General features: G+C 48.8%; 1 protein-coding gene across 1 annotated transcript in view; it reads right to left on the bottom strand.

Annotated features, from left to right (window-relative positions):
- RPH3AL (rabphilin 3A like (without C2 domains)) overlaps positions 1-24,800 on the bottom strand; it is a 137,307-nt gene that overhangs the window by 37,516 nt on the left and 74,991 nt on the right. The window contains 1 exon segment of the mRNA XM_058702946.1: positions 18,867-18,953. Within this exon segment, the coding sequence (XP_058558929.1) occupies positions 18,867-18,953 (87 nt within the window).

The following is a 24,800-nucleotide window of genomic DNA, read 5'->3' as shown; positions in this document are numbered from 1 at the left end:
AGAGTATTTTTGCATGTTTCCATTTTAAAATACTTTAAAACCTCCAGACGGGGGGCGCCTGGGTGGCGCAGTCGGTTAAGCGTCCGACTTCAGCCAGGTCACGATCTCGCGGTCCGTGAGTTCGAGCCCCGCGTCGGGCTCTGGGCTGATGGCTCGGAGCCTGGAGCCTGTTTCCGATTCTGTGTCTCCCTCTCTCTCTGCCCCTCCCCCGTTCATGCTGTCTCTCTCTGTCCCAAAAAAAAAAAAACAAAAAAAAAAAAAAAAAAAAACGTTGAAAAAAAAACCTCCAGACGGGGGAGAGACAGACAGACAGAGAGAGAGAGAGAGAGAGAGAGAGAGAGAGAGACTGAGACTCTGTGTGTGTGTATGTTGGTGAGCCAGGGAGAAAGTCCCCCCTCGCCCCCATCCTCTAGGCCCCAGCTCCTCCTGCCTGGAAAGCCTCCTGCTTCCGGGTTCTGCTGAAGGCCGGCTGGCTCCCCACACTGGGGCCGGGCCTGCCCTACCCCGGAGATGGGCTGGAAATTAAGCCCCAGCGAAGACAGAGCACCCACCTGACCCTTCCTCTGACCCCACCGCAGGCAGCTCCTCCCTGGGCCCAGGGAGCCCTTGCGGATTTTCTTTTTCATTTCAAGTGGGTTTTGAGCAACCAGGTCAGTCGGGGAGGAGAGCAATTGCCAGCACGGTAGAATGGAAAAAAGGCAGCGAGAAGAAATATTCTGAGGGTGCTATCTGTTTTCTTGACAGATAATTTAAACACCTTGGCTGGATTATTTCAGAACCAAAGGAAATGCTTTGGCTTCCATTAACCCCTGGCGAGGGGCTCGCTCCCGTGAGGCTTCCGCACAATTACCGGGGAGCGGCGTCTGCCAGCTTCAGAGAGACGTGGCTCCCGACAGTGGTGCTCTATGGCTGCGGGGCTGTGTGCCTCACCCCTTCCTCACGGCCTAAGCTCAGGCCTGGGTGCCCCCCTCCCCCATTACCTGTGATGTGGAGAGGCCCCTGCACGCCAGTGAGAACAGGGACCCCTGTCTTCCCTCTCCCTTGGGTCCCACAGGCCATCTTCTCCCTGTATTCCAAATGGTCTCGCGAGTTCAACAAATCCATGTAGGCTAATGATGCTTGTACTATTGTCCTTAATTAGTTGATTTGCCAACATTGCATGCAGGCCTCCTCTTACGCTTCATTTGCATGCAGCATGAAATCCCTCTGAATCCCAAATATTTAACTATCTTCCCTGTTCCAAGACAGATTTGAGAGGGCAAACGTGTTACGGTGGTGTTTGGCTGTGTCCCTGCCTCTGTCCCCAGATGGAGTGGGCCACACATAGGGAATGAATAGAGCTGGAATCAGAAAATTGGACAGGCCAATTATACCCAGCCAGGTCTTTTCAGAGGACCTTTGTGATTCTGATTCAATTCCCAGAACAACAAACATGCCTATGTTTAAACACAGTCTCAGAAACATATTCCAAATCCAACGTGAAATTGTTTCTGGGCTGACTGCGACCTGGCAGGGCTCATGGGCCTTGCAGGAATGCTTTCCTGGGTTATGGATTTGATTATTGCTTCACTTCCAATTGGTCTTGTTCCTTCTTGGGGAAAACCTGTAATTCTGAGGTTCTGTTGCCTTGTCTGTCTTCCAGATTCACCAATGTTTCTCTTATTGTTTTCAGCTCTCCCTGCCCCCCTTTCCCCCGGCATTCTGGGAGATTCCTGAAGTTTCTGTTCCTACCACTGATTCAAGCTTTTCTGGGTCTGATTTTAGTGATCCCTTGTTATCTCTAAGGTGTGTGCCTGTGAAATCTAACATGTATACGAAAGTACATGACAACAAAGTACATTTCAAAGAACCATAGTTGGGGCACCTGGGTGGCTCAGTCGGTTAAGCATCCAACTCTTGATTTCAGCTCAGGTCATGATCTCATGGTTGTGGGATCGAGTCCCACGTAGGGCTCCAAGCTGGGTGTGGAACCTGCTTAACATTCTCTCACTTCCTCTGGCCCTTTGCCCTGCTTGCATGTGTGCTCTCTCTCTCTCTCTCTCGCTCTCTCTCTCTCTCTCTGTCTTTCTTTAAAACAAACCAGAACAAAAAAACAAACCGAACCATAGAACCATAGTTAAGTAAACACCTGTGAACTCATGGAGAAATGAAATATTACCCAATCTGAGAAGCCTCTATAAACCCTTCCTGTCTTCTAGAGGTCACCATTGGGAATCTTGTGTTAAATAATCCCTTCCTTTTCTATTAAAAACAAAACAAAACAAAACAAAACAAAACAAAACAAAACAAAAAAACTTATGTGTGCATTTCCAAAAAGTAAATATTTACTATTACCTGTTTTTGAACATCATATTTTTGAATCACTGTATATTCTTTGGTGACTTGCTTTTTTCCTCTTTGATCACTGTGTTTTTAAAAATATTTTTTTGCAATCGCCATCAAAATAACACCAGCATTCTTCACAGAGCTAAAACAAACAATCCTAAAATTTGTATGGAACCAGAAAAGACCCCAAATAGCTAAAGCAATCCTGAAAAAGAAAACCAAAGCAGGAGGCATCACAATCCCAGTCTTCAAGCTATACTATAAAGCTGTAATCATCAAGACAGTATGGTACTGGCACAAGAACAGACACTCAGATCAATGGAACAGAATAGACAACCCAGAAATGGACCCACAAACGTATGGCCAACTGATCTTTGACAAAGCAGGAAAGAATATCCAATGGAATACAGACAGTCTCTTCAGCAAGTGGTGCTGGGAAAACTGGACAGCGACATGCAGGAGAATGAACCTGGACCACTTCCTTACACCATACACAAAAATAAACTCAAAATGGATGAAAGACCTAAATTTAAGACAGGAAGCCATCAAAATCCTCAAGGAGAAAGCAGGCAAAAACCTCTCTGATCTTGGCCACAGCAACTTCTTACTCAACAAGTCTCCGGAGGCGAGGGAAACAAAAGCAAAAATGAACTACTAGGACCTCATCAAAATAAAAAGCTTCTTTTTTTTTTTTTTTTTTTTTTTTTTTTTTTTAATTTTTTTTAACGTTTATTTATTTTTGAGACAGAGAGAGACAGAGCATGAACGGGGGAGGGTCAGAGAGAGGGAGACACAGAATCTGAAACAGGCTCCGGGCTCTGAGCTGTCAGCACAGGGCCCAACGCGGGGCTCGAACTCACGGACCGCGAGATCATGACCTGAGCCGAAGTTGGCCGCTTAACCGACTGAGCCACCCAGGCGCCCCAAAATAAAAAGCTTCTGCACATCAAAGGAAACAATCAGCAAAACTGTAAGGTAACCGATAGAATGGGAGAAGATATATGCAAACGACATATCAGATAAAGGGTTAGTATCCAAAATCTATAAAGAACTTATCAAAGTCAACACCCAAAAACAAATAATCCAGTGAAGAAATGGGCAAAAGACATGAATAGACACTTCTACAAAGAAGACATCCAGATGGCCAACTGACACATGAAAACATGCTCAACATCACTCATCATCAGGGAAATACAAATCAAAACCACAATGAGATACCACCTCACACCTGTCAGAATGGCTCACATTAACAACTCAGGTAACAACAGATGTTGGCAAGGATGCAGAGAAAGAGGATCTCTTTTGCACTGCTGGTGGGAATGCAAACTGGGGCAGCCACTCTGGAAAACAGTATGGAGGTGCCTCAAAAATTTAAAAATCGAACTACCCTACGACCCAGCAATTGCACTACTTAGGTATTTATCCAAGGTATACAGGTGTGTTGTTTCGAAGGGGCACATGCACCCCAATGTTTATAGTGGCACTATCAACAATAGCCAAAGTATGGAAAGAGTCTAAATATCCATTGATGGATGAATGGATAAAGAAGATGTGGTATACACACACACACACACACACACACACACACACACACACACACACACAAGATGTGGTATACACACACACACACACACACACACACACACACACAAAAGGGAGTATTACTCGGCAATCAAAAAGAAGCAAATCTTGCCATTTGCAACTACGTGGATGGAACTAGAGGGTATTATGCTAAGCGAACTTAGCCAGTCAGAGAAAGACAAATATCATATGACTTCACTCATATGAGGACTTTAAGAGACAAAACAGATGAACAGAAGGGAAGGGAAGCAAAAATAATATAAAAACAGGGAGGGGGACAAAGCATAAGAGATTCATAAATATGGAGAACAAACTGAGGATTACTGGAGGGGTTGTGGGAGGGGGATGAGCTAAATGGGTAAGGGGCATTAAGGAATCTACTCCTGAAATCATTGTTGCACTATATGCTAACTAACTTGGATGTAAATTAAAAAATTAAAAAATTTAACGTTCATTTATTTTTGAGAGGGGGGAGGGACACAGAGAGAGGGAGACACAGAATCCAAATCAGGCTCCAGGCTCTAAGCATCAGCACAGAGCCCGACATGGGGCTCAAACTCATGAACTGTGAGATCATAACCTGAGCCAGACACTTAACCGACTGAGCCACCCAGGAGCCTTGCTCATTGTGTTTTTAATTCACCCTTTGATGACTTTAGGTATAGTTCTTTTTTTCGCTGCTATGTATTATTCCACAACCATGATTTACCTATCCATTGTACCATAAAAGACCATTTGGGTTGTCCCCAGGTTTTTTTGCCGTTACAAAATATGCTGCTATAGGCACTCTTGGCCATGTCTCCTGGGGAGCCTTGTGAGAGTTTCTCCAGGTCGTATGGCTAGGAGTAGGGTGTGAGGTCGAGCATCGTGCACAGGAGATGACACTCATGAGGTGCCAGGTGCAGCACGGAAATGAACCAGCCAGGACTCCTACTGAAGGGGCTGCTCTGATTTAGTTTGTAGATAGGGAGCATCAGGACCTGACCCATGACATGACATGACCTTAAGTTGATGCAGGTTTAAGAGTCAAGGGGACAACCAGGTGCTGGGACCCCAAGCCAGGTTCAGAGCTACAAACTGTTATTAGAAAATGGTCAGGGCCAGGAGGGCTTTGTTGTGGGTACGTGGGCCCAGTCTGGGATGTAATGACTTACAAAGTCAAAGCAAGAAGAAGGGGGTCAGGGAGCCAGGAGTCCCCCAGAGCATGGGGGATGACTACGTTGGCAACGAAGGGGAGGGAGGCTGAGGGCCACCCCTATTCATCCATCCTGTCTTCCTCCAGCCCTCGAGCTGTCCTGGATTAGGAAGGAGTGAGGGCCTATTCTGGAGAACAGTGGTCACAGGTTTGGTGGAAAATTGGGAGCGGGAAGCTGGTCTAGTGGCAAGGTTCAGACAGCCCAGGTTCAAATCCCAGCTCTTCATGCCCTTGCTGTGTCACCTTAGACTTGTTACTTAAGGTCCTGGAGCTTCCATTTGGGTGGAAAATGGAGACACAGAGCCCCACGCCTGGCCCAGAGGAGCAGCCCAACAAAACAAGTTGTTTTCTGGTACCCCCCACCTTTTTTTTTTTTTATAACAGGGATTTTCTGGCACTGTAGTAGGTCACGTGTCTTGAGTTATTTCCTTAGGAGAGGAGATGGGTGTGTTTTTCCAGGGCTGGGCACCACCTAGGAGTTTAATAAATATTTCCTGAAGGATGGAGTCACACTCTACTCCCTAGTCTCCATCCGCAAGACAGCTGGCTAGGGGGAAGGGCACAACTGTGCCAGCCAATGTCACCTGGCATCTGGAAAACGGGCAGGAAAATCCGATTATCCAAATTTTTATTCAAATTAATGCAGGAAACTGACCAAATTGTATGCTTTCTCCCTAGCTCACCTCCCTGGGACACATAGAGGAGGGTATCATAGCAGGAAAAACCAGGTCACAGAGGGGACCCATATGGGAGGAGGGGTGGGGTGAGCTGGGCTGTGGTGTCATGACACTGTTATACCAACACATCCATAGGGACAGTGAAGCGGTTCTGCACCTCGTCATACTCAAAATTGGTCACACAGATGACAGAGTCCCTAACCCCACAGACTACTGAGCACCCTGGGGTGGCTGAGTAAGTTGGGTGGGGGCACCCAGCGGTGTAACAGAGCCAAACACTAGAAGCTGTGGGCCACGTTCCTAGTAGGGCTTCACATCAGGCCACATCAACCCATCTCCCTAGTCTCTACGGCCAAAGAGCCTCCTGCCCCCCGCCTCAGGGGAACCCAGGACCTTGAACGTGGAAGGTGGGGAATCTCATCGGCTCTATGCCGCTCTGTCAACACGACAGCACAGCGTGTCCCCATCCTGGACAGCCCCTCTCCGAGAGGGCCGCCGGCCTCTCTGCTGTACCCTTTCTACTTCATCTTCTCAAGAGGTCCACCCTGGCCAGTCACCACTGGCCACATTTTAAACTGTGGTAAAATGTGCGTAATGTAAAACTCACCTTTCCACCCATTTTTAGCTGAACAGTCCAGGACCATCCAGAACATTCACATTATTGTGTGACTGCTACACCATCCGCCAGAACTCTTCCATCTTCCCAAACTGAAACTGTGTGCCCGTTAATGAACAATCCCTCATCCCCCCACCTCCAGCCCCTGGCAACCATCATTCTACTTTCTATGAATCTGACTATTCTAGGGACCCCGTGTAAGTGGAATCCTATAATGTTTGCCCTTTCGTGTCTAGCTTATTATTTAGCGTCACGTCCTCGAGGTTCTTCCATGTTGTAGCGTGTGACAGAATTTCCATTCCCCGCCCCCCCCCCCCGCCCTTTAAAGTAGGCTTCACGCCCAGCATGGAGCCCAACGCGGTACTGAAACTCATGACCCTGAGATAAGGACCTGAGCTGAGATCAAGAGTCAGATGCTCAACCGACAGAGCCACCCAGGCGCCCCATCCATTTCTCTTTAAGACTGGATAATATGAATAATAATCGGAAAGTACAACATATCGTTTATCCATTCATCCAACAGTAGACGCTTGGGTTGCTTCACCTTTAGGCTGATGTGAGTAATGCCACAAGGAACACTGATGTGCGAGGTCTGCTTGAATCCCTGCTTCCAATTCTTTAGGGGATATACCCAGAAGTAGAACTGGTAGGTCACTAATTTGTGGAGCTCCCACCAAGCTGTCTTCCAGAGTGGCTGCACGATTGTACGTTCCCCCCAGCAGTGCGCAAGGTTCGAATCCCTCTATCTCCTCACCAACACTTATTACTTTCTGCTTTTTATTTTTAAAAAAAAATTTTTTTTTCAACGTTTTTTTATTTATTTTTGGGACAGAGAGAGACAGAGCATGAACGGGGGAGGGTCAGAGAGCGAGGGAGACACAGAATCGGAAACAGGCTCCAGGCTCCGAGCCATCAGCCCAGAGCCCGACGCGGGGCTCGAACTCACGGACCGCGAGATCATGACCTGGCTGAAGTCGGACGCTTAACCGACTGCGCCACCCAGGCGCCCCTACTTTCTGCTTTTTAAATATCAGCCATCCTGACTAGCGTGTGATGTGGGGACTGGTCTACTTTTAACCCTGTAGCCTCCCTCCCCACCCTGCACCCAACACTCCTGATCCCTCTGCCCTGTTCTACTCTCTTCCCCATTCAGAATCTGACATCCTATATGATTTGCTTCTTGATCAGTTTGATCATTTTTATTGTCTGTTCCCTCTCTCCTCTTCCTGCCCCTGCTAGAACGTAAATTCAAGGTAGAGGTATTTGGCTTTTTGTTCAGTGCTATTTGCCAAGGACCTAAAACAGTGCCTGGCACATAGTAAATACTCAATGACCACTGAATGAATGAATGAATGAATGAGTGAACGAATGAATGAACAGCAAGTAGAGCTGTTAGAAGTGTTGCTTTCAATTGTGTCCCCATCAATTACCACCTGGTGTCTCTGGGCAAGTGACTTCCTTTCCCTAAGCCTCAGTTTCCCCATCTGTCACATAAGGGCAAAAATGAGTACCGCACTGGGCTCCTGAGAGGATGATGATTAATATTCCCTGTCTGGTCCACAGTGGGTGCTCGGTTAACATCCACTGCTCAACGCCAGGCTGGACTCCTGTGGAGTGCATGGGCAGGACCACTGGCCCAGTGGACTGGAGCACAGTGGTGAGGAAGTCCTCTCGGACTGGGCAGCGTCTCGGAGGGGAAAGTTCTTTCTCCGGTGCGCAGATACAGGCGCAGATAGGCACCCCAAATAAGTGGCAGAAAAGTGACCGGGAGACTACTCTGCCAGCCCCCACAGGAGGAAGGCGTGCTGGAGGGCCCCACGATCCCACTCCCCCTGCCGCTTCCACATGCGTGGGAGGCCAGGAGCCTACGCTGATGGTCCGCTTGGCAGAGCCACGGAGTGTGGGAGGTGCCCAACACGCTGAGGAAGTAGGACCACCCGGGTCCCCCAGGGACGCTGTGACAGCAGCCCAGAGCCAGACACAGATGATGGGGCGCTCAGGCAGCTGCCCGCCCGCCTGCTCCGGTGCCAGTCACCCACTCCTGAGCGCACTCATGGGCCTCCAGAAGGGCCCTCTGGCAAAGCTGTTTGCAGCAAAAATCAAAACTGTAAGTAACAGCAGGAGCAGGAGAGGACCAGCGTGGGGAGGCAGATGGCAGCCTGCAGTGAGCACAGGCTGCCTGCCTGGAAGGCAGGTGCCACGAGGCCTCCGGGCTGGGCTGGCGAGGCTGCTTCCTGTTGGTGCTGGCTTGCAGCGAAGGGGCCCCTGCTTCTCCTGGCCTCCTGTAGGTCTGTGCCAAGGTGGACCCTTCCCAGGGGCCCCACTGGGTCATACTGGTCACCCTCCGGGTTAGGCAATTTGGAGATGAGTTAAAGACCATCATGTGAAGCTACTCTCCTACTTCAAAAATTGCTCTTTTCAGTCAATCATCAAATGGGAGGGAGGGGCCAAGAGATGAGAATACAGACCCAGCATCGATGGGCATCAGTGTGGGACCCCAGCCAGGGCCAGCTGTGAGGAGACGGCAGGGAAATCAAAAGCCCCCTGCTGGGGAAAGGGTCTAAAGTGGTCTGAACAAGGAACCGGCTTTCCTTTTTTTGCAAATGTCTCTTTCAATCAGCAAACGTTTCCTGAGCACCTTTTATATGCAAAGCACTGCAGGAAACACAGTAAGTGTTGGTGCAGCCCCGGACTCCGCTGAGTTATAATCAGGATGCGGCATGAAACTGGGAAGGCAAAGTGAACGCTCTAATTGTATTAATCAGCTTTCAATTGCTTACAAATTGGTCTTCTCCCCTTTCTAGCTCAGCCCCCTCAGAGAACGCCTGCGTCCTCAAAGAAGCCTTCTTATTCCAAAGGTACAGCCTCTACAAAGAGGCTCGAGGAATGGTTTCTGGAATCCTGGGGAATTTAGATTCTAATTAACTTTTCTACAGATTACAGTAGAACTTTGAGTGAGTCACTCTTTCTTTAAATGAATTGGGATTAAAGGCTAAACAAGCAGTGAAATAGTTTCCGGCTTGCAACATCATGTGCTGAGAAGCCCCCATGCAGCCCCTCCTGACCTTGCACTAACACAGTCATGAAAGCACGTGAAGAAAGGGCACAAGGACACCAGCACAGGAGGGATCTGACAGTCAGCCTACAGGTGGTTGGTCTCCCCTCCGACAACAGAGTGGGCCAGATAGAAAGTGTGCGTCCCTGGGCCACCAGAGCCTTTCCTGCCTGGTAGGGATCAGGGGGCAGGGTGCAAAGCCCCCTGGGCAGCCTTCCTGGTGTGGCATGTCTGTGGGTTTCTAGTGCTGCACAGGAGCACATCACTCCCCCAGCCCTGCCTTTATACATGGGAGACAGGCTCCCAGAAGAGAACCAGGTGTGAGTGGGAAGGAGCTGCCATGGTGAATTGCATCTGGAAAGGTGCGTTTCCCTGAGGAAGGCTCAGCAGTGGGAGCAGGGACAGGCAGAAAGAACCAAACCAGGCCTGTAGATGTCTCCACCCTTCCTGGTCCCGATGGCCACAAGCCTGGGTCCCAGGAGCGCCATGGTGCGTCCTCCGTGGAGCAAGATCTCAGACCCAGGAAAGGGGTTATGAGCAGTGTGCATGCTGCCTGGGGTAAATCCTAGTCTGCAGAGCTCACAGCACCTGAAGGTGGATGTTGCACATTCGTACGCACAAAGACAAACACAGGAAATCACCAGAGTCATACAAATAACAACAACAACAACAATAAAAAACCCCAAAAAACCAGGATCGGTGATGTGGAAGGAAAGCTTTAAGATTCTTCAGAATGGAGGAGTTGGAAATGATTTGGTAGAAGATCATGAATACAGAAGATTCTGTATCTTGAAGGAAATGCACCCTTCAAATCAGAAGTGCCCCCAAGAAGAAACCAGAAGAGCTGGGAACAAAGCAATCAGCAAACACATAACTGAAACCCTTGCTGGAACGGAAGACCCAAATATGCCTCTTCTAGAAAAATAATCAATGAAAATGACCTAAGCATATCCAGACAAAAATGTTAATTTCCAAATACATACATATACACACCACCAGGTTATTTAAAGAAGAATAAAATGAGCCAAGTCTGGCTTCAGACTTCTCCCCCATGTCTCTGAGCTTGCCTTGAAAACTGTCTGTTGTGCATCGGATCCTGTCATCCCGCCTTCTCTTTTTCTCAGTTTTGCCTTCACGGGCTCCCTGGGCTTGTAGCCTAAGCTGTCTCCCCGAGTCCCGAAACTGTCTCCTGGCTCACGATGTCCTTCCTGGAGTTCTGTGGTGGTGCCTGATGTGCTATTTCACCAGTCCACCCAGCTCTTTCATCCCCCTTTCTTTATATCTTGAACACATGTCAGAGGCTATTAATTTGCCCACAAGGAAATCGGGAAAGTGACTGCCGACGGTGGTCTGGTCTTCACTGGTCATTCCCTCTGCTCACAGAGGGAATGGGAACGGTGTGGGGCGGGGAGTCCGGGGAGCAAATGCTTCCATGGCAGCAAGTTGAAAAAAGGCTAATTGGGTAAGGGCTGTAGTTTTGTGTGGTCACAAAAACATCATATTCACGACAGCTGGCACAGTAGAAATAGGGACTCAGTGCTCCAGGCTGTTGGGAGTTTTAACCAGGGATCAAAAATTTAAAAACAATCAATAAGAACCAAAAAATAAGGAAACATACGTGGCTGTTAATGGGAATGACAAGGTTCATTGTTCTAAAAAATTACTGAAGTAGAGCACAATTGAGTTTTAAAATTTATTAATAACATTTTTCATTTTTAGAAATGAAAATGGTTCCGTGGTTCTTTTTCAAATTTGCTGATTCTTTCTTCAAAGGTCCTATTTGTTCAATTTGGTTTCTGATCTTTCTCTTATCTCTTTTACTTAACTAATGAAAAAAACCCCCATATTTATATCTCTTTTAGCTTCTCTATTATCTCTAGTTCCCTGGACACCAACCCTAGTTGTCACCTTTGCTGACCCTCCCTCATGGTGATTCTTTTCATATGCGGTTGGCAGACAACAGGGCAAACTCACAGAACTGTGAATGGGAAAGAGTATGATCAGTCCTATTACCAGTGAAGTTGTCTCTATGGTATAAAGGCAAGAGCTAGTATTGGATAACAAAAGATTCCGAAAGCATACCATCCACGGGCCCATATTTAAGATGACCTAAAATTACACACAAGCTAATTATGATATAAATCAAAAGTAGTAACTCAAAAGTGTATAAGAGGGAATATAAATGCTGGTGTTTATTCTTCTCTTCCAAGAATCCATTCTGAGAATATAATTAAAAAAAAAAAAAACTTTTTAACATTTATTTATTTTTTGAGAGACAGAGACAGAGTGTGAGCAGGGGAGGGACAGAGACAGAGGGGAGTCACAGGATCTGCAGCAGGCCAGGCTCTAAGCTGTCACCACAGATCTCGACGTGAGGCTCGAACTCACAAACTGCGAGATCATGACCTGAGTTGAAGTCGGATGCTTAACCAACTAAGCCACCCAGGTGCCCCACCTGAGGATATAATTTTAAATGTAGGCAAAGAGTTATGCACAGATATTCTGTGGTTAGTAAGAAGGAAAAAAAGGAAATAACTTAGACATCCTAAATTAGAAGTAGCCATATGACAGAATGTTTATAAGGAGTTATCGATTATGCTGAAAACGACTTACTATACGTTAATTTTGAAATGTAGGTTAGTAATATAAAGAAAAAAGATCAGAAGAAAACACGTCAAAATGTTAGCAGTGATTGCTTCTGGATGACAAGATTATGGATTTGCGGGTGTATGTATTTCTTTGTGCTTTTTGATAACACTGTAAATGTCAATGATCCATATTGATTTCATAATCAGAAAAGAGTAAAATGTATGTAGCATTTAAAAAAAAAAATGAAAACTTGGGGCGCCTGGGTGGCTCAGTCGGTTAAGCGTCCGACTTCGGCTCAGGTCATGATCTCACGGTCTGTGAGTTCGAGCCCCGCGTCAGGCTCTGGGCTGACAGCTCAGAGCCTGGAGCCTGTTTCAGATTCTGTGTCTCCCTCTCTCTGACCCTCCCCCATTCATGCTCTGTCTCTCTCTGTCTCAAAAATAAATAAATGTTTAAAAAAAAAATTAAAAAAAAAAAAAAAAGAAAACTTCGGGGCACCTGGGTGGTTCATTTGGTTAAGCATCCGACTCTTGCTTTTGGCTCAGGTCATGAGCTTGCAGTTTGTGGGTTTGAGCCCCGCATTGGGCTCTGTGCTGATGGCGCGGAGCCTCCTTGGGATTCTCTCTCTCTGCCCCTCCCATGCTCCTGCTCACTCCTGTTCCCTCTCAAAATAAATAAATAAACCTTACAAAAAAATTAAAAAATGAAACCTTCTAAGAGTAACAACAGTTAAGGACTTAAATATCTGGGTAACGTTAAATGCGAGAGCTGAAATGCCATCACCCTGACGCGGACATTATAGTGCACCATTCTCAAAACAACAGCCGGAGCATCCTTTAAAAAGAGGGAGAGGGGGCGCCTGGGTGGCGCAGTCGGTTAAGCGTCCGACTTCAGCCAGGTCACGATCTCGCGGTCCGTGAGTTCGAGCCCCGCGTCAGGCTCTGGGCTGATGGCTCGGAGCCTGGAGCCTGTTTCCGATTCTGTGTCTCCCTCTCTCTCTGCCCCTCCCCCGTTCATGCTCTGTCTCTCTCTGTCCCAAAAAAAAAAAAAAAAAAAAAAAAAAAAAAAAAAAAAAAAAAAAAAAAAGTTAAAAAAGAGGGAGAGGATTCAGGTCCTGTCTCTCCGCTACTCAAGACCCCCCAGGGGCTCTGCATTTCACTCAGGGTAAAAGCCGAAGTCCTTACAAGAGTCCACAAGGGCCAACACGGTGTAACCCTCTGCCATGTCTCTGAGCTCCTCTTCCAACTCTGGCTAAAGCCAGTCACACTGGTCTCCTTGCTGTTCCTCAAGCGGTTGCAGTCACTGTACCCTCCTTGTGGAGTGCTTTCCAATCACATATCCATATAGCGTGCGTCAGACCTCTGCTCAAGTGTCATTTCATCAGTGAGCCCTTCCCTGACCCCCATACAAAATGGCAGCTGCCCCCAATGTTTGCAGCCCCCTCCCCTTCACCCTTAGCACGTTTTCACCATCTGTGACACGGCAGAATTCACTTTGCTGTGTTTGTGGTCTCCCTGTCCCACGAGAAGATGCTCAATAGATGTGTGTTGAATGCTCGGATGAATAAATGCGTTAGACTAAGGGCTGAAGCTCACACTGCCGTACCGCTGAAGTGCACAGAGCAGGCAGTGACACCAGCCCGAGAGCCCCAGGGACACAGAACCAGCGTTCCGCTCACTCCAGAGAAAATACTTACAATTACAGCCAGAGAGGACAGAAGGGAAGTGTCAAAAGGAAAGAAAGATGGGAGTGTTAGGGCACAGCGGTATGAAAGTTTCCGTCAGAGAATTCAAGTGCTTCCATCAGGATGTGGCTTTGCCGCAGGACAGAGCTCCCGATTTTTGTCACAGACTCCGAACCAGCTCTCTGTGTCACTTAAAATGACATTTTAAATGCTCTTTCTATTTAACTATCTCTTTGTTGTGATTAGATAATTTTTCTAAGACAAAAAGGTACGAGGAAACCAATTACCCTGTCACTCTCGCACCCCCAAAACAGGCAGGAAAATGTAGCACCTGGGTATGGTACACACTGGCACCCGATGCACCCACATGTGCGCTTTCATGGCCGGTCCGCACCTCCTAAATGTCGACAGTGGGCCTAGAGGGAATGTGGACTTTTTTTTTTTTTTTTTAATATTTCTTATTCATTTTTGAGAGAGAGACAGAGAGACTGAGCGTGAGCAGGGGAGGGGCGGAGAGAGAGAGGGAGACAGAATCTGAAGCAGGCTCCAGGCTCTGAGCCGTCAACACAGAGCCCAGCGCAGGGCTCGAACCCACGAACCACGAGATCATGACTTGAGCCGCAGTCGGATGCTCAACCGACTGAGCCACCCAGGCGCCCCGGGGAATGTGGCCTCCTCTCGCTAAGTTTTACTGGCCTCTAGAAATTCAAGGACAAACTGATAGCATAATGCACAGCCTCATATTCTTTGCCTTAGAAGAGATAAGAAAATTCATCCTAAGCTATTTCAGACTTTTCTGGGCACCAGAGCGCTCTGGAGATTAGGACGGGCCGGTGGAGGGCCCCGCACGTGGCAGCTCAGGATGGTTAGGGAGTGTGAGGGTGACCTGCGGGGGGCTGGGCAGGGGCAGCTGCCTCCGGAGCGCCCAGCTAAATCATTACGTTTGCTAAATTCGTCTTCCACCTCCTTTTCCCTGACAGCTCCTTCCTCTCTGTCCTCTCATAGCTGACCACCATTTCATCCTGCTAAGAATCTGCCACCAGACACTTAGCAGGAATTTCCTCTCTCTCTCTCTCTCTCTCTCTCTCTCTCTCTCTCTCTCTCTCTCTCTCAGCAGTGGATTTCTGCATCTTAAAAGGGAACCCTGAAGACACCTGAAGGACTTCGGGTTCAAAGTGAGAATTTCTGGCTGGGTGAGAGAGAGGCCTCTGATATGATGAAGTACCTATTCTAAGCCAGACGTCTTGTGTACTTTGCATACTTTAATGACCTTGCTGAATTCCCACAGCACCTCTAGGCAACAGGTGGTATCATCTCCATTTCAGGGTGAGAAATCAGGGACCTCTAGACAAGACAGAATGTTAGCTCATACTTTGAGTATCTTCCCTGTTCTTTTTTTTTTTTTAATTTTTTTTTTTAACATTTATTTATTTTTGAGACAGAGAGAGACAGAGCATGAATGGGGGAGGGTCAGAGAGAGGGAGACACAGAATCTGAAACAGGCTCCGGGCTCTGAGCTGTCAGCACAGGCGCCCGATGTGGTGCTCGAACTCACGGACCGCGAGATCGTGACCTGAGCCGAAGTCGGCCGCTCAACCGACTGAGCCACCCAGGCGCCCCTATCTTCCCTGTTCTAAAACACAGCAGTGACCGATGAAAATATTCTAAAAACAAAATGTAAACTTATCCATATTTAAAAATAAAATATATATGGGGGCACCTGGGTGGCTCAGTCGGTTAAGCATCCAACCTCAGCTCAGGCCATGCTCTCAAGGCTTCTGAGTTCAAGACCCACATCGGGTTCACACCTGTCAACACAGAGCCTGCTACAGATCCTCTGTCCCTCTCTCTTTCTGCCCCTCCCCCACTCATGCTATCTCTCTCTCTCTCTCTCTCTCTCTCTCTTTCTCTCTCAAAAATAAATATTACAGGGGCGCCTGGGTTGCTTGGTCGGTTAAGCGTCTGACTTCGGCTCAGGTCATGATCTCACAGTCCGTGAGTTCGAGCCCCACGTCGGGCTCTGTGCTGACAGCTCAGAGCCTGGAGCCTGTTTCAGATTCTGTGTCTCCCTCTCTCTCTGCTCCTTCCCTGTTCATGCTCTGTCTCTCTCTGTCTCAAAAATAAATAAACGTTAAAAAAAATTTAAAAAAAATAAATAAAATAAATATTACAAAATGTTTAGGGGTGCCTGGGTGGCTCAGTCAGTTAAGCGTCTGACTTCAGCTCAGGTCATGAACTTGCAGTCCCCACATCAGGCCCCACGTCAGGCTCTGTGCTGACAGCTTGGAGCCTGGAGCCTGCTTTGGATTCTGTGTCTCCCTCTCTCTCTGTTCTTCCCCTGCTCGTACTCTGTCTCTCTCTCTCTCTCTCAAAAATAAATATTAAAACAATTTTTAAATGTTTATAAAACATTATGTATACACATGTATATGTATACATTATATACAAAACATATATGTATATATATTTGGAGTTTCTGATATATATATACGTGTATATACACGTATATATACGTGTATATACACGTCGTATATATACGTGTATATACACGTATATATACGTGTACGTGTATATACACGTATACACACACACACACACACACACACACACACACACACACAAAATGGATCAGAAACTCCAAATAGTTACTATTTTGAGGGGCTGAAGGCACAGCCTGCTGAGCTCTGGGTCCAGAAGCAGGTGGAGGCAGCTGGGAGCTTAGCCTTCCAGGGTACAGGAAGAGGTGGGACACTAGAGTCAGAGTCACTGAAGGTGGGGGTTGGTGAAGGGACTTCCCGCCTGGGAAAGGAGGCTGAAAAAAGTGGAGACTGTCCCCTTGTCCAAGACTAAGAATGTGAACACTGAGGGAAGCTGGAAGTAACACACACACAGCCAGGGCCTGGCCACGCTGCCCATGGCAGTAATGATCAGCTCTGTATATAATCCCATCATCATTGGGGTCACGTAGCCCATCGCTAACCCAGGACATCTGGCTCTGCACTGGGGTGGGGGGGCGGACCCAGGACCTGTGGAGGAAACAGAATCTCAGCTGGGTGGAGGTGGGGGCAGGGGGAGAAACGGACTCCCACTCAAGACGAGCGTACAAACCCAAATGCCAAAATGCCTGAGGAAAGTGGACATTAGGGAAGACAACTAACAAAACCAACAGGTGGGAGACAGTCTCAAAGATTTAGTGAAATGGAAGGCAGTACTAAAGACTCTACCCAGAAAGTATGCCTGAAAGATAAAGAAAAAAAACAGGAAAGAGCAGTTGGGAGCTACGAGAGGATGACTGAGGCTCTATAATGTGTCCCACAGGACCTCCAGAAGAGAAGACACGGACTAGCAGGATAGCAACGTTCAAGGACAGCATGGCTGAAAATTCCCCGTAACTGAAGATGTTTTATGGATCCATAGATTGAAAGTGTGTATCATTATTGAACTCAACACCCAAGAAACAAATAATCCAGTGAAGAAATGGGCAAAAGACATGAATAGACACTTCTCCAAAGAAGACATCCAGATGGCCAACCGACACATGAAAACATGCTCCACATCACTCATCATCAGGGAAGTACAAGTCAAAACCACAATGAGATACCACCTCACACCTGTCAGAATGGCTCACAATAACAACACAGACAACAACAGATGTTGGCCAGGATGCGGAGAGAGAGGCTCTCTTTTGCACTACTGGTGGGAATGCAAGCTGGTGCAGCCACTCTGGAAAACAGAACGGAGGGTGCCTCAAAAAATTAAAACTAGAACTACCCTACGACCCAGCAACTGCACTACTTAGGTATTTATCCAAGGGAGACAGGTGTGCTGTTTCAAAGGGTCACATGCCCCCCAATGTTTACAGCAGCACCATCAACAACAGCCAAAGTATGGAAAGAGCCCAAATGTCCATCGACGGATGAATGGATAAAGGAGATGTGGTACACACACACACACACACACACACACCCCAGAGTATTACTAGTCAATCAAAAAGAACAACATCTTGCCATTTGCAACTACGTGGATGGAACTGGAGGGTGTTATGCTAAGTGAAATTAGTCAGAGAAAGACAAAAATCATATGACGTCTCTCATATGAGGATTTTAAGAGACAAAATCAGATGAACATAAGTGAAGGGAAACAAAAATAATATAAAAACAGGGAGAGGGATGAAACAGAAGAGACTCTTAAATATGGAAAACAAACAGAGACTTACTGGAGGGGGTGTGGGAGGGGAGATGGGCTAAATGGGGAAGGGGCACTAAGGAATCTACTCCTGAAATCATTGTTGCACTAAATGCTAACTAACCTGGATATAAATTAATAAACAAATAATTTTTTTTTAAACTGTGTATCAGTTGCAAAGTGAAATAAGTGAAAAAATAAATCCACATCTGGAAAACCAGGGGTGTGCTCCCTTGTGCCTGGCTCATTTGGTTACCACGATCCCCGTCCCGTGACCCTCCACAGAGAGGAGCTGCCTGCCGATGTCCTCCTGCCTTGACCCTGATCCTGGTACCGTGAAGAAAGTCCTGGGTTTGGAGATATGGTTTGAGCCCCCTCAGAAAGTTCACTGAGCCTCCATTTCTTCTCCTAAAACGGGGTCAGCACCAGAATTATAGAAACTTAGCACCGGAAGGGACTTTGGGGTGGCTCATCACAGCAGACCATGGCTGTGTTTGATTTCCAGCTCTCCCACTAACTGGCAGCTGTGCCCACAAGTTAATCTCTAGTGTCTCCATTTCCCCATCGGCAAAAGGGGATAATAAGAGCACCCGCCTATGGGGTTGTGTAAGGACGAAACGAACTTATATCTATAAAGAACTTAGCGCAGTGTCAGGTGCACAGTGAACATTCAACCTAGGACGGCCATTACTATCACTGTAATACGAGCCTCACAAAAATGCTATGCGTACCTACACTCAGTGAGGGACTTCCCACTGAAACCACAGATCCCAGGCAAGGCATGCCACCGCTACACTGTGGAACAGGCGAGCTTTCCACCCTTCTCCCTGGCCGCCCGTGGTAGGTCCTCCTTGGCCTCTAGGGAAGCCCCTCCCAGCGACCAACCATGAATTTCCCCAAATGCAAGTGTGCTCAGACCCGCCCCAGCCCACCCCCACCTGCTGCCTTGGGCATCCTACCTCTCTCTGCTCACTGCAGATCTTACACAGCCACAGAGGCCGCTTCTGGCCAGGGGAAGCCTCGATCCCACATTTGGTGCACACTTTCTACAAGAGAGAGGACACGAGAGTGTAAATACTTCAGCCACTTCCTCCTCAGCTGAGGGGCTGTGAAAACGAGCAAAGGAACGCTTTGGCACCTTCCAAGGGGATGGTGTTTCAGACTGTCAGGGTACATGACTCAAAGGGCACAGATCATCTGAAACCCATAGCTGGCTCTGGGGCACAATGGACGTACCCAGCCACGGATCGCCATGATATAAATTCACCCTGCCCCTCATTACATTCTGTTAGGATCACATAAAAAAACTAAGCTTGCTGGTATTCACAGCTGCATCATTTTCCACCGCAAAAAACTGGAAACAACCCAAACGCCCGACGCCAGCAGAAGATCCAGGCAAACGTAACAGAGTACGTTGTGGCCTTAACTCATCAGCAGATTGTGTCGATACCTGGTAATGTGGGCAGGAAGTGATGTTAGTCAACAGAGAAAACACGCATTTGTATACAACCTCACAAAAAACTCACCTGTGTGCCTGACAAGGTGAGAAGATGGTCTGGTGAGAAACACCAGTGACAGCTTTATGCCATGTTGCTCGCGGAATGACTCCAGGAACCCCATTATGGAAGTATTAGGCCCATTTCACCGGTGAGCAACCTGGGGTTCAGAGCAGTTTGAAAATCTGCCCAAGTTCATGCAGCAGGTAAGTAATGGACTCAGATCTGACTCTAGAGCTATTACATAATTTTCCCCAGACGCGGAAGTGGCCAGAAGCTAGTTTCTGTGTGCTTTTCCTTCTATAGTGTTGCTTAAGAGTATAACTTCTGTTAAATTTCTCAAAAGCCACATATGAATGAAAACATATGGCATCTGTCTTTCTCTGCCTGGCTTATTTCACTTAGCATAATACCCTCCAGTTCCATCCGCATTGCTGCAGATGGCCAGATTTCATTCTTTCTCATTGCCAAGTAGTATTCCATTGTGTATATAAACCACATCTTCTTTATTCATTCACCAGTTGATAGGCATTTAGGCTCTTCCCATAATTTGGCTATTGTTGAAAGCACTGCTATAAACATTGGGGTACAAGTGTCCCTATGTATCAGCACTCCTATGTCCCTTGGGTAGATTCTAGCAGTGCTATTGCTGGGTCATAGGGTAGGTCTATTTTTAATTTTTTGAGGAGCCTCCACACTGTTTTCCAGAGAGGCTGCACCGGTTTGCATTCCCACCAGCAGTGCAAGAGGGTTCCCGTTTCTCCACATCCTCACCAGCACCTGTAGCCTCCTGGTTTGCCCATTTTAGCCACTCTGACCATGGGGGAGGGGAAGGGGGAAAAAAAGTTACAGAGAGGGAGGAAGGCAAACCATAAGAGACTCTTAAGGACTGAGAACAAACTGAGGGTAGATGGAGGGTGGGGGAGAGGGGAAAGTGGGTGATGGGCAGGGAGGAGGGCCCTTGTTGGGATGAGCACTGGCTGTTGTATGGAAACCAATTTGACAATAAATTATATTTTAAAAAAAGAGTATAACTTCTACACATATATTTGGCTTCTCTGAAACACACAGCAACAGGCCGGGGCGGGCAACGCCAGAAGAAATTCCCGGGGAGGCACGGGGGACTTCGTGGGGCTGAGACGGGTCTCCAGCTAACCCAGGCAGAGTATGATTCAGCGACAGCACAGCGGATCCTCCTCCAGAGGACTGTCCCACCGGCTAATCAATCCTTCTGCCAGGAGGAAGCTACTTGGTCCTTGCTGGGCCGGGGGCTCTCTCCTGCCTCCCGCCGCTGAGGGAAGGCTGGATCTGTAGCTTGGCCTTTTCCGCAGGCTGCCAACTGAGCAAGGAACACACTCTCCTCAGAGAGGAAAATGTCACCGACTTGGCTTCCCAGAGCATGTCGTCACCACCCGGTCAGGTGGCTGAGCCCAGCACCGCGGGGAGGAGGGAGCCAGCTCTCAGCAAAGGGAAAGCTGTGATACATTGGTGGGGGGTATACATTTGCTACCATTCAATGCTCAGGGACGAGAAACGTCATTTTTATTTATTATAAAATGTAATCTGCTTCAAGCTCTTGTCTGTCTGGGCTGGCAGGAAGTCCATCCCAGCCACAACGGGGGCTCCTCCCTGGCTCTTATGAAGGTCCTAAGCTTGGGGTCTCTGGTGGTGCAGTCCAGCTGGGAAGGGGTCAGTGAGTGCCATCTGGGGTGCTCACTGCTGTGCTGCTCTCCCTCTGGGTGCCCACGATCCCTTGGAGGGGTAAGGGGTCTAGCTACTTCTGTACCAGGTCTGGGTTTGGGATCTGTAACAGGCTGGGGCTTAGTGTCACCAGGGGCCAGCAGCCTGTCTCCCAGGAGCCCTGAGCTGCCGTCCCTGACCTGGTCTGGAGATTCCCCTCCCCCTCCCAGTACTCACCCTCAACCCTTCTATCCCTAGGACAGGGGGCCCCATAAGCCCAGACGGTGGGCCTCAAAACAACAACATGGGCCTCTCTTGCTGAGGGTAAAGAGACAGGAAGGAAGCACTGAAGCCAGCTGGCTGCTTCCCTTGCTAATTCCCACCATCCTGTATAAATGGCACATGTGTGGCCCTCTCAGAGAGGTGAGATTTTCCTAATGCTTATAGTGCTAGATGACAACTCACCTCAAAGCACCCTCTGCCCTCCCAACGAGATGAAGGTGCTAGGCATAAGGAGAGAATAGAAGACCAGTTGCTACCATTTCCTGAGCAATTGCATGTGCCAGGCACTGGGACCCTGGTGACAAAGTATGAAGGAGGCGGGTGTTATGATCTCCATTATAAGGATAAGGAAACTGAGGCTCAGAGGCGTTCAAGACTGCTCAAGGCCCCACAGCCAGCTAGGGACTATCAGGATCTGTGAGCATCCCTTCTCCCAGACCTCAGGAGAGCTGGATAACACCCTCCCTTGCCTGGGTGCCAAGCTGGTGTCCTGGCTCTCCAGGGAGCTGGTTCATATCCCTGGGAGTGTGGCTGATACCTCTCAAATAGACAGAGAAGGCAACAAGGGTGACCCTGGGACGAGGCTTTGCTGGGATTGGGGTGCAGCCACACTGCTTATCAGCTGCATGACACTGGTTCTAGGAGCAAACACCTGGACTTGAAGTGAGCCTTGAAGGATGGGCACGCACATGCCCTCGAGACCTATCGTCTGGTTGAATGAACATCCGTGCCATCGGGGGATAGGCATAACAGCTGTGTTGTCTTCTACCCGTGGACCTCGGGACACAGAAGCACCCAGCCTGGGGACAGGAGCAGCATGGGCCCGTTGCCCTCCAGAGGCTGGGCCAAAGGCTGTTCATCAATTACCAGTCTGGAGGGCAGGAAGAGGGATGGGTTGTACATCCCAAATGTCCCCTTTGCTTCTTGTCCTCTGGAATGCTGTGTGTGTGTGTCGGGAGGGCAGGGGCGGCGATCAGGAGTGGCACGACAGGACACACAAGCCTGTTTTCGGGCTACCACAGGCCATCACTGGTGGAGCCCACAGTCCGTTCTTGCCATCTCTCGGTCACCTTCCTGCGCCTGCAGTGTCTCTGGCTGGGGAATCCGGGCCAGCAAAAGGATAACGTGTTTCAGTTCAAATCATACATAATTGCTGCTCCATTAAATCTCGGATCAGTAAGAAAATAATGCACCTTTTCTCCTTATGGGCTTGGTCTTTGTTCTGGGGTTCCAATAAGGGAAATTAGGCAGGTGGTGTTTGAAAAAGCCAGTGACAGAGAGGGTGAGCCAGCCATGACATCAACCCAATGCAAAAGGCATAGGGCACCCTTATGTCAGGGACAGTCTCGGGGCCTGGAGATGGGCTTGCCCCAGGGGTGCGACCACCAGCTTCCCAGGCTCGGCTGTCCCTTGCTTCCTGCAGCTTGGACCTCTGAGCATTAAACAAAACACGCCTAGCTCCTGGGCCTGCTTCAGAGCAGAAGCAACAAAGCTCCAGGCCTTCAGCCGCACCTGCTCTCTCTCCTTTCCCTCCATGCCCGCCTTTTGCAAATATGTATTCCAGCCCAGACGGGGTGGCTCAGGGCACAGTCCACAGGCTGTGGGGGCAAGAAGGTGCAGCCTGCCATTAAGACGCAACCTTGGACTTGTTTCTAAGTTTCTCTGAGCCTCGTTTCTTCGCCCGTAAAATGGTGGTACCGGGCGGATTCCTGCCACAGTTGGGAGATGGAGGGAGATGACTCATGAAAGTGCTTAGAACACCACGTGGTCAAGAGCAGCAACACCGCAGTTCTTTCCTGCACACCTGCCTCAGTGAAGGGTGCCAGCACCCATCAGTCACACAAGCCCAAATGCAAATCATCCTCGATCCTCACTCTCCCTCATTCCCACCAAACAATCCACCTCCAAGAACGCTACATCTCACTGGACGCCGTTGCCTCGCCTCCACCGCCCGCCACCCCCCCGACCCCGCCATGATCCACACCGTGGCTGTCTTCACTGCCCGGACTGCACCGTGGCCTCCCAGCAGATCTCCTCACCCCCACTTTGGCCAGCCTCCAGTTGGTTCCTGGCACAGCAGCAGGAGTGATCTTTTCAAGATGCAAATCTAATCATGTCATTTCTCCTGTCCCTGCCAGCTTAAAAGCCTCCAAAGACTTCCTGTTGTTCTCTGGATGAAGACCGCCTGCCTTCACGTGGTATGCGGTGCCTGTTGAGGCTGGACTCTCCTTGTCTGCCTCAGTTCACTCTCCCCGGCTTTACTACCTCACTCTCCATGCTCTGAGACCCAAAGGACCTGCCTTTAATCCCTGGTCCTCACTTGCTTCTTCTGCCACAGGACCTTTGCATATGCTGCCCCCTCTGTCTGGGATGCACTTGGCCACACACTCTCATTGTTAACCTATGCATTCTTCAGACCTCAGCAAAAGTACCACTTCTTCAAGGAAGCCTTCCCTGCCTTCTCACCCCATTGGAGCTTCCATAACAGGCTCTTGCCTCTGTTTCTTCCACTGTCAGAGTCAAGATTTTTACCCTCAGTTATGTGGTGACTGTCACTTCCTCTACTAAGCTGTCAGATCCCTAAGTGCAGAGGCCATGTCTACGTCTGTTCACCTTCCTGTTTTCAGTGACTGGCACAATGAATATTTGTGGAATGAATGAATGAATGAACAAATACATAGGTATAACTTTTAGTATTATAATTGGGAAGACAAAACATAGTCCTTTCTAGAATGTGCCAATCTGCTGGGGACACAAGACACACAGAGACAGGAAACAGCATCACAAGCCAGGGTGTGCTCCCATCCACACCAAGTGATGCTAACCAGCAGGGCAATGGGAGAGCCCATACATGGGGTAGAGTGCCTGGGGTAGGACTGCTGGACGGGTGGGCCTCACTCTCAGGGTATGGGGCATGAATCCAGGCCTGCCTGGCCACAGAGAAGATGACGCAGAGGGTCCTTTGTTAAGGATGGGGGGAAGGGATGTGTACCCTGCCCTCCACGTGACCGCTTCCGCCTGCTTTCCCAAGGGTACATCCTGCCGGCCACCTGTGTTTGCAGACCCATTCCAAGGTCTGATCAGGTGCCCTCTTTGACATCCTCACAATCCAGGCCACTTTGGTTACCCCTTCTACTCCCTGGAGCCCCCACATTGCAATCCAAACCTTTACCTTCCCACACCGCAGTCAAGAAACAGGAAGTACAAGAAAGTCTGTGAGGCCACGTGCGCCAGAGCTCAAGCACTTTACTCCCAGGTCAGGCCTTCTCATCCTCACTGTGAACCCCCGACCCCTTTCAGGCAGAACCCGTGCTTCTCGGGGGTCCCCAAGCTGCTGCCAATTAGAAGACGGGAGGGACACAGTGCCAGCGCAGGGCGGGAACGACACTGTTGGGCACGCTCTCCAACCCCTCCCAGGAACAGAGGACTGGGGGC

This window comes from Neofelis nebulosa, chromosome 16 (genome assembly GCF_028018385.1).
Source record: "Neofelis nebulosa isolate mNeoNeb1 chromosome 16, mNeoNeb1.pri, whole genome shotgun sequence".
NCBI classification, from domain to species: Eukaryota; Metazoa; Chordata; class Mammalia; order Carnivora; family Felidae; genus Neofelis; species Neofelis nebulosa.
The sequence above is the reverse complement of the archived record's forward strand: the minus strand, read 5'-3'. Positions and strand labels throughout refer to the sequence as shown.